Below are 10,514 nucleotides of genomic sequence, written 5' to 3'. Positions count from 1 at the left end.
TCTTGGGTCTAGCTGGATACTATAGACGGTTCGTGAAAGATTTCTCCAAGATATCTAGACCTATGACAGCTTTGATGAGGAAAGAGAACAGGTTTCATTGGGATGAGAGTTGTGAGACGGCGTTCCAAACATTAAAGGAGCGTTTGACCACAGCTCCTATCTTAGCATTGCCTGAAGGGATCGAGAACTTTGAGGTTTATACAGACGCCTCAAAGAACGGGTTGGGATGTGTGTTGATGCAGAACGGTAAAGTGATTGCCTATGCTTCTAGGCAATTGAAGCCTTATGAGGAGAACTATCCTACACATGATCTAGAGTTGGGTGCTGTGGTGTTTGCTCTCAAGATATGGAGACATTACTTTTATGGGGCGACCTTTAAGGTATTTTCGGATCACAAGGGTCTCAAGTACATCTTCACTCAAAAGGAGTTGAACATGAGACAGAGGAGGTGGATGGAGCTGATTGGCGATTATGACAAGGATATTATCTATCATGAAGGGAAAACCAATGTTGTTGCAGATGTTTTGAGTAGGAAGAGTGTACATTCTTTGTGTACAGCTCTATCTTTGATGAGGTTGAAAGATGAGGTGGGGAGGTTTGGGATACATATGATGCAGAGAGGGGATGCCATGGGAGATTTGACAGTGCAGCCTGATCTTTATGATGATATTCGTGGTAAACAGGCGTTGGATCCTAAGATGGTTGAGTGGAGAGCTGGAGTAGAGAAAGGGACAGTGTCTCGGTTCTCTATTCATACAGATGGTAGTTTGAGGTTTGATGGTAGGTGCCTAGGTGGTGTGTCCCTAATGATGAAGAGCTGAAAAAGACAATCATGACAGAGGCATATTGTACACCGTATTCAGTACATCCGGGTGCTGACAAGCTGTACAAGGATTTAAAGAACACGTTCTGGTGGCCTGGGATGTAGAAAGAAACAGCTAAGTTTGTGACCCGTTGTTTGACATGCCAGAGAGTTAAAGGGGAACATCGACGACCACAAGGTAAGATTCAGTCTTTAGAGGTACCTGAGTGGAAGTGGGAATCCATTTCTATGGATTTTAACGTGGGTTTGCCAAAGAGTCAACAGGGTAACAATATGATATGGGTAATAGTGGATCGACTGACCAAGTCAGCTCACTTTGTGCCAATGAAAGATACATGGACTAAGGCACAATTAGCTATGGCTTATAGGAAGAATATGCTTAAGCTACATGGAGTCCCTAAGGATATAGTATATGACAGAGATGAGAGGTTTATCTCAAGGTTTTGGAGTGTTGTAGTGTGTGTCTTTGTTTTGTTGTGGCTTGAACTTCGGGGACGAAGTTCTTTTTAAGGAGGGAATACTGTAATACTACGGTTTTATGAGTCTCTGGGTACTCTATCGAGTGGCCCTTACTCTGTCGAGTAAGGGTGTGTTGCGTTTTAAAACAGTTTCTGACCTGTTGGGTACTCGATCGAGTAACCTTGATACTCGATCGAGTAGGAGGCACTCGATCGAGTATGTCAGCTACTCGATCGAGTAGCCGGTCTATGGGGGGATGATTTGCCGGGTTTTGTTAATAATGAGATTTAGTATATAATCTCTTCCGTCACTTTCTTAATACACTTTACAAACCTAATTACTTTCAAAAGAGAAAACAATCTACGTTCTTCGCATCAATCGCATTGTTGGCAAATCCCGGAGCTTGGAAGGTCGGAATTCGTCTTTCTTTATACCTTTGTAATCCTTGCGTCGGGGGTAAGATCTACGTACTGTTTTTATGGTATTTCGTTAAAGTTAGTTAAATCCTAATTTGGGGATTTGAGGGTTTTGTTGTGTTTCTTGATTAGTAGTAATTGTATGATTGTATGTTAGGAGGAGGATTCGTAGAAGAAGCCTTTTGCTATCAGCTGTTGAGATCGTCTGACTGTGTTGCTTTCCAGGTAGGGTTTCCCTACTCAGTATTAGTCCCATAATGTGTTGCTGGTGTTTTGTGATTGTTGAATATTATCATACTCGTATTGTGACGATTGTTGGATTTGGTTGTTGATAGTAGTTGTGATTGATTGTATCTGTCTGTGTTCTTCGGGGCGCGTCCCTGGCTGAGTGGAGTCACTTGCGGGAGTGGCTTCACGCCCATTATTCGCCTTCTGTGGAACCCGCCACAGAAGGGATGTGCACATTAGGGAATTTGGGTTTATCGCTCGACGGAGATGAGCGGGGATTAGGTGGAAACGGCTGCGGTCCCCCACTGGCGGCGGGGAGTGACCTGTTGCGATGGGCACTCTGGCAGGGCTACACACTTTAGTGTGTAGTCAGTATTGTGGAGTTGGGAATGGAGTTTGGAGTATATCTGTGACGATTGAGCTGTGTTGTTTGTTTTATTGTTGGTTCATATAAATTGTGTCATTAGTACTGACCCCGTTTATTGTTTTAAAAACTATGGTGATCCATTCGGGGATGGTGAGCAGTTGTTGAGCAGGTATAAGTCGAGTTACATGGGATAGTTGGGATGTGCCACTTTCAGATGATAGAGTCTTCCATTATAGCCTGAGTAGTTTATTTAACATTTCATTTAGTAGAGTAGACAGTTGGTTTTGAGAACATGTAACCGTATTTTGGTATTTGGTTTTGGATTGTAACCTTTCACTTAACTTTATACTATTTAAATACTGTTTCGTTATTATCTTATGATTATCATTGCCTCGGGCAACCGAGATGGTAGCATCTTTATACCTGAGTGGTCCTGGTAAGGCACTTGGAGTATGGGGGTGTTATAGTCATAAGCTGCCTAAAGAAGAAACTAAAAAGAAGACGAGGCAGATGGGCTGAAGAACTTCCATTAGTACTAAGGGCAGACAGGACAACTCCAAAGACATCAACAGGCCAAACACCTTATTCTTTGGTGTATGGATGTGAAGCTGTCATTCCTGCAGAAGTCCGGGTACCAACATCAAGATATAGCCTGAACAATGTTGAAGCAAACAGAGACCTGATACAAGATAACCTAGTCCTGACAGAAGAGCTAAGAGACGCTGCCAAAATCAAGATGGCATCATACCAACAAGCAATAGCCAGGACTTAAAATAAAAATGTCAGAATTAGAGTCTTCAGGTAAGGAGGCCTCGTCCTACGAAAAGTTTTTCCAAACAAAAAAGAGAAATCAGCAGGCAAGCTTGCCCTCACATGGGAGGACCCCTACTTAATTGATTCAATCATTGGACAAGGAGCATACAGGCTCTAAACATTAGAAGGATAAATGATCCCAAGATCTTGGAATGTAACTCATTTGAAATTATTCCATGTATAAAACCTATGTCAGGCCATAATCATGTACAAAATCATATCTTTACTATCAGTAATTCAACCTGACGTGCTATCTGAAAAAATTACGTGTTTCATATGCTCTATGTGCAATCCATCTCTATATATTTAACTAACCCAATTTCTCTTATTGAATGAATCCTGAACAATTATACATGATAAATGTTTATATGCATAAATATTCATGATTGAGGGCTACTCTACTATATATCAAAATCTGAAACAAAAACTTTGCACTTAATTGTGCCTGACGAGTTGGTAACCATCACCGGATACAGTATATGTCAGGACCAATCAGGCATGAAATAGTTGTCTGACCTGACTAGGTTTACCGCACATGTTTACAAACGGCTCGATGCAGCAAGACGGTGGAAGGGTGTGTCATCCCTACCATTAGTCTAAAAAGCCCTCCTGTCAGGCCGAGTACCAAGCCCTCTAGTTAGGCAGGGGACATAAGCCCTCCTGACATGCCGGTTTTCCCACCCTTTCAACCACTATGGCCAAAACCATACCTGGTTGAATTACTCACGACAGTTCAAATGACAGGACAAGTTCAATAAATCTTACAGGTTAACAAAATAGAAATTTCGACAGGTCCACAGGATTGGAAAAACTAACTTCACAAGTTCAAAGAAATTCAAGGAAATAAGCAAAACCAGCCAAGGAAGGCCATTACAATCATATTAATAAAGCCCTTATCCCCTGGGACAAAGGCACCAAAATATTCATAAAGGCCAGGGATAGCCTCCCTGACCTGAGCAGAGACAGAAAAAAATAAAATTGTTTGTCCAGGGACATCCCCCTGGATGGGCCAAATACCAACAAAGAAAAATTTAAATTACTGCTTCTCCTTAGAAACAGCATCAGCACTCCCACTCTTAGCCTGATCAGCCTCAGCATCAACATCCTGCTCCCCTGTGGAATCGACCTCCTGTTCATTTCCCATATTGTGCATATCAGGATACTTGGAAGCAGCGAAAGCCATCTCAGCCTCAGGGTTCCAATTCGCCCTGGCCTCAACACGCTCCGACATAGCAGCTACCTTCCCCTTAATATAAAAATAAAGGGAGGCATCATCAAGTTTAAACTCCAAATCATCCCTCTCCAGGGTGAGCTCTTCATTCCTGTCCAACGCCTCCTTCAAGAGCTGTTTATTTGAATCTGCCTCGGCCCTAGCAGCATCCTTCTCAGCCTGCGCCCTCGCCGAGTCAGCAACCTTAGTAGCCAGGTCAGCTTGTGCAAAATCCAATTCAGACTTCAGCTTATCATAATCTGATCTCATCAGGTCAATCCTAGCTACCAGAAAAGTAGCCTGATAAGCATTGTGGAGATAAGCCGCGGCACCCTGACCAAAAGCAAAAAGAATAATATGAATATTATGCCATAATAATAAAAACATCCAAATAAAATACACATATTACGAAATACACGTAATAATAAAAATAGCGTACCTCCCTTACAGCAGCCAAGGCACTTGCCAAAAGGCTGACAGAGTGATCCACTGAAGCAACTTCCTGGGTAGCAAGTCTCAACAGGGGTCAAGGGTGAGCATGACATCTGACTTGGAAGCAGCATAATCCCTAATCTTCACCTTGACAGCTTCCACATTATCTACTCTGGCTCTCACCTCCCTGACTAGGGCAGATACATCAACATCTTCAATTTTTCTCTTCTGGGCTGCTGAACTTGTTTCAGCAGAGGCAGTAGGAACAGTAGAGACCTAGGAAGCATCAGGCAAATCAGTTAAATCAATAACAGGCTCCGCATCTCCGCCTCCCTGGGAGCCCTCCTCCTTAATCTTAAGGTCAGCCATACCAAATCTGGCAAGGCGAGTAGATGACCTGGTAGCTATAATACGAAACACTGCATTAGCAATATAAACTAAATATCACAGAAGAGCCAAAATAGGGAAAAAGGAGAAAACGAAATAGACTTACTACCTGAAGTGGAAGCACTAACAGCCTTTGAAGGTTTAGGCACCCTAGCAGTACCATCAGCCTTCAAGCAGCGAGGAAGATGGCCAGCCCCACAACAGAGAGGCCAAGATCTCTCCAAAGGAGGAATAGCAAGGAAAGCATAAATGTTTGCAGTAGGGTACTCAATTTCAGTAACCCAGTCATCAACTGCGCACACAAGAGGTATGATTCAATATAATTTTATTTTTTACTAACGAATAAAACATGCAGGATAAGAGAAAAGTTAAAATACTCACCAGCAACACAAGCTTCATAGTTCAAATATGCCAGATCAGGACCCACAAAATTGGTCCTGATAAACATGTACCCAGCAGCCCAATTCTTGTCATGACCACTGTCCAGATTGCTGAGAAAGGCAGTAGTGGAAGCCCTGACCTTAAAGCTTATACGGCCAGGGCTATTGGTCTTGACAGCATAATTGGTCTTCAGGTCATCAAGGGAAAACGAAATATTGTGTTTTTTGCAGAGATACTCAACGGAGCAGACCACTTTCCACACCATAGGCATCAGTTGATAAGAAGGGACGCCAATTTCTTTAATAACCTCTACCATAAGAGGAGAGAAAGGAAGCTTACAACATGCCCTGAAGGCCCAGTCATGAATACAGAACCAACCAGGACATGCCCAAATCGCACTGACGATAGGAGAATTTTCGTGGATCCAAACTTCGAATTAGCAGAATGATTCCCTTATCTTTCAAAGACCTTCTCAAATTCAAAGCTTGTGCGATTTGAGAGAGACTGATCATCTTTCAAAGCTTTTGTGGGTTTGAATTGGAAATCACCGTGGAAGATTGAAATCATCTCAAGAGGAGAATCATTCGTTTTACCAACCACAGGAGGTTGAGCAGCAGAAGATGAAGGAATATTTTCAGAAGTGGTTTCCTCAGGATTTTGAACAGGTGGAGTTCCAGGAGATAGTGCCCCCCTGGAAGACTTCTTTTTTGCGGCCATTGTTGAGGGATTATTGAAAATTAGACGAAGATTAAAAACTGGGAATTAAGGAAGTTGAAGAAGAAAATTATTAGAAGAAGGCAAAGCATATTTTTTGGTGAAGATCAACTTAATGAAGTGAGGAAGTATTTATAGGCGGTGAAACTAGGATTTCAACCGCAACTTGGAAGGGTAATTATTAGGGAAGTTGCAGTGATTATAACACGCGGCATGAACTGAACAACTAGCCGTTCTGAAGCTTCTGTTAGTCACAAATCAACCGTTAAGCGCTTTTAAAGTCATTAGAAGTTATCTCCTTATTTTTTGTCCCGACACATCGAAAATAAGGAGATAAGGGGCAATTGTTGGACCTGAAATCCGCAGATATCCCCGATCAATATCTTACCTTGGCCTCGACCGCCGGGTGTCGGGGATGTCAAGCTACCAGACACATGAAGATAGGCGCCGCCATGGAGAGGACAACGGTCAAAATATCGACGATATCGCACCAGAGATCATATTATAAGAAGATTACGCGCACAACATTAAATGGGAAGATTCTGCAATTAAGGCAGTAATTAAGGACGTAATAATGGATATTATTGCGGGTAATTAAGACAGAATATTTGGCATTTATGGAGATATTAACCAGCCGTTCAGCACATCATTATATAAGAAGCATTTGGAAATCATTTGAAAAAGGAGACATATACAAGAAAAACTCTAGCATACAACATTCTTACACAACTTTTGAGATAATTACGTCCCATTGTGCTAAATACTCAACATAGTAGTGAAATCCTCTCCTGGCTTGGTGCCCGTGGTTTTTTCCCGTTCAAGGGTTTTCCACGTACAAAATTCTTTGTCTTATTTTTATTCTTTTATCGTACTTTAATTCTTGCATTATATCCTGTCAACCTGACTTACAGATTAATCAGAGCTAGTTAACCCTGCCTAGACTTACTCTGACCTGATTTCGCCTTGCGCAAAATCCACGCAAAACAAAATGCAACCATGGATAGGCAAGAGGTGACGGAGAAGGTTTTTTTTGTTATTGTTTTTGGTGGACAAATTGTACAGATGCTATAAAGTGCTATTTGGGCTTAGCAAAGTAGAGTTGGAAAATAGTAAAGGCCAGAAGGTATGGTGAAGAAGTTATGTCAAAGGAGCATCCGTTCCAAATTAGACCAAATACTATTACTGCACATGTGGAATACAAGCACATGACTGCCAGGTAAGGTAACACAAGGCCAAGGTTTGGCTAATTAGAACAACATTGTAAGGCACCCTGAAAGGCGGCAGAGCGAGTTGTTTAATCATATTAGGGCTGAAGTATAAGCCTAAAGCTCCACTTGGCGTAGAAGTTCTATAGAATAAGTACATGTAGGGCAATTTTTTGAAAATGTAAACACACTGCCACGCATAGTATACCTCAGAACCAAATTAAACAAGTTCTTTTTTAAAAATAGTGACTTTCTCTGAAAACAACAAGGCACATCCAACAAGACGATGAGTAGGAAAACGGGGTTGTAGCATGGCATTAGTTTTTAAAGCGTGAAAGCGTGCATTGAGGACACCGCTCCTATGGCGGGAAGGTAATACAACATAAGGAGCTGGTGTGTCTGTAACTTATAAGTAGGCAGCTAGCCAGAAAGGTAGACCGCCATCCAAAACGGGAGGAGTAATACTTAAAAGTGCATTATTTTAGATCCAAAAAAATAACAGCACGTAATTGCGCTTCAAATCTGGGAAAAGTACTGAACTTGAAATGATAGGTCAGCTCAAGAGTGCAAAGAGTAGACCTAATGTAATAAAGAAGGGGTTTACATTAATATTTTATTGGCAGACCGCACTGCCCTCGACTGCAATTTATGCTAAAATGGGTAGCCAAGGAGTCATGCAAAGGTTCATTCCCTGTCCGTATGAGAAGACAATTTAGATGTTGTAATTAGCAGCTAATAGCAGAAGAGGTAGCTTAAGCAATTCTGAAGTATATAGTATTTGACCTTTTAAGCTTGCAAAATCCTTCATCACGAGAGACGCCTCCCAGCAGTACACACCCAGTCAGCATAGTTCACTAACCTGAATAGCCCAAGTAGGTTACCAATTAATTCGACAGTCAAGGGCATGTAAAAAGTTAAGAGCACGAGACAAAATTTACAAGGATGGCCTAGAATGTAGTCATTAACTAATTAGAGAGCATACGGAGTTGTTGTGGACCTCCTCCGACCAAGCATCAAGATATACGCCACCTCAGACCTTTTAAAAAACAATGGATCTGACAATTTGGTGAACCAACAAACTACAAGAGCGATGCGAACACAACATTAATTAGTATAACAAATGACATTACTCCCTTCTTAGTGAACCAAGGTTGCTGGTACAACAACTTTGAGAAGACATTAGGGTAGACATATGCATCAGTAGTTTCCAGTAGCTCCCTGTAGCCAGGCTTTGTGCCCTAGAATTCAGAAAGAGCTGTGAAGTAGAGAAACACTGGTCAGTTTAAGAGTTTTAAGAGAAGCGTAATTCAAAGAAAAGAATATATATACATATATATAAATATAGAGAAGGGTTCTCATAAGTCATTTGCATCTTGTAAGTCCCTAAGTCTTTCTAAGAGCTCTTGGATGAAGTGAATGGAGGGATGAGATTAGATCTCAATGAAGGGCTACAAACTAATCTATCTAAACAAAACCCATATTTCTCTAATCTCCTCCTTAATCTCGCTAAGCATTTCCTGTCATTATTACACAACCTCTTCCTCTTTCATTCACTATCTTCTCCTTTTTCTCTCTTTCTCACTCCCATATTTCTCTAAAAAAAACCCACATTTTTTCTAAAAAAAAAGCCCACATTTTTTCTAAAAAAAAGGGACCATTCTTCATCTCCTCTCTTGGCTGCCACCACCACCAACCTGCCAACCACACCACCAACACCCCATCACCACGACCAACCACCACAACCAGCCACAACGCCGCCAATTCCTCCTTTCTTCTCCCTCCTCTCTCAGATCTACCACGGCAGCTCCTCACGCCGCCACCACCATCTTCCCGTGGTCACCGACCATCCCAGAAACCACCACCACCCGTCTTCCTTTCGTCTTTGTACTGGTTTCTTGGGGCGAGGGTCGGTTTTGTTATTTCAAATTTCATTTTTTTTAATTCAGATTTCATTGTTTTTGATTCAAATTTCATTGTTTTCATTGTTTTTTATTTCAGATTTCATTGTAATTATTGTTTTTGTTTTTTCTTTTGAAATAAAAAGGTGGAAGTTTTCTTTTTTTTGGTGGTGTTGATAATTTGTGTCAGATCTCGTTTTTGTTTTTTCTGTTCTTATTGATTTTTTTTTCAGTTTTTTTATTTTAGATCTAGTATTGATTAGATTGAAAGTTTTTCTAATTGATAATTTTTGTTTACAATTTACATTTGTTAACTTTTTTTTTTATTTTTAATTTTCAGATCTATATGTGAATACAACTAAAGTTATACTATCTACTACTAAAGTTATACAGTACTATTTACGACTAAAATTATACCCTTCAAACATTAAAGTTATTACCATTTATTTGTTAATTTTTTTTTATTTCTTTGTATTTGTTCCGGGTGTAATTCCAGATCAAGTATAGTTACCACCCGTGGCTTGTTGAATGATGTCTTGAGTTGGATTCTCCTTTGGTCTCAATCGTTCCTCACGGCCTCTCCTGCAACAATGAACGAACTGAGGGCTTGGCTTTGTGCCAAGCGTACTCACTCCGACGCTCAAGTCAGTAAACTTAAGAGATAAGTTGTTACTTGGCTGAATGTGTATTGTAGAGAGATAAGGAAGATATTACCAGATGAATAGTGTATTTAGGTTTAGCTGTGGATTAGTTGGGGTCTTTCCTCAATGAAGGTTGAGGAGTATTTATAGGCTTTCACCTTTTGTCACGTAGTGGCCAAGTGGCCAAGTGGCTAGCGGTGGAAAGACCGATCTACCCTGCCGAGGGGCCTATGGCTGGCCGGCGGATCCTGTTGACTCGCCGCCGAGGGGTCTTGGATATGAGTACGCGGATATGTGTCCCTACCGGCAAAGTTACCATGCCGAGACCCGACGGGCCGATGGGCTGCATCGGCTAGATTGTCCAAGTCGTTGACTTGCTGTGGATATCTTTGACCTTGCTCAATCATGTTGACTTGGTCAGCGGTGCAGAATATGCCCCCAGCGTAGTCTATGCCGTGGTATGGGCTCCGATGTATGTTTGAGCGTATATTCTGCGCAAGTAATTTGTAAAAAAATTTCTGCATCGTCTTCTTCTGCGGC

At 41.4% G+C, this 10,514-nt stretch overlaps 1 protein-coding gene across 2 annotated transcripts; it reads right to left on the bottom strand.

Moving 5' to 3' along the window:
* Positions 1–3,905: 3,905 nt before the first annotated feature.
* LOC141623297 (uncharacterized) lies at positions 3,906–9,807 on the bottom strand. Of its 2 annotated transcripts, XM_074439392.1 has the most exons (6): positions 8,418–9,807; positions 8,219–8,294; positions 5,517–8,126; positions 5,245–5,427; positions 4,756–5,152; positions 3,906–4,649 (listed from the first exon to the last, which is right to left on the bottom strand). In XM_074439392.1, exons 3-5 carry the CDS (start codon positions 5,830–5,832, stop codon positions 5,025–5,027), a joined length of 627 nt encoding a protein of 208 aa, XP_074295493.1. In that variant the 5' UTR covers positions 5,833–8,126; positions 8,219–8,294; positions 8,418–9,807; the 3' UTR covers positions 3,906–4,649; positions 4,756–5,024. The 2 variants fall into 2 exon arrangements, with proteins under 2 accessions (XP_074295493.1, XP_074295494.1); XM_074439393.1 differs by having other exon boundaries at positions 5,517–8,294.
* Positions 9,808–10,514: the final 707 nt, after the last annotated feature.

The sequence above is a fragment of the Silene latifolia genome, chromosome X (assembly GCF_048544455.1).
Source record: "Silene latifolia isolate original U9 population chromosome X, ASM4854445v1, whole genome shotgun sequence".
In the NCBI taxonomy this organism is placed as follows: Eukaryota; Viridiplantae; Streptophyta; class Magnoliopsida; order Caryophyllales; family Caryophyllaceae; genus Silene; species Silene latifolia.
Note: the sequence above shows the minus strand (reverse complement) of the source record. Positions and strands in the feature narration are given on the sequence as shown.

Bases quoted from the DNA above. Each gene is read 5' to 3' on its own strand.
- LOC141623297 (XM_074439393.1), bottom strand. From the start codon at position 5,832: ATGGTAGAGGTTATTAAAGAAATTGGCGTCCCTTCTTATCAACTGATG. The intron at 5,428-5,516 runs GTGAGTATTTTA...TTGTGTGCGCAG, and splicing joins CTATGAAGCTTGTGTTGCTG to TTGATGACTGGGTTACTGAA. The intron at 5,153-5,244 runs GTAGTAAGTCTA...TTCGTATTATAG, and splicing joins TGTTAGTGCTTCCACTTCAG to CTACCAGGTCATCTACTCGC.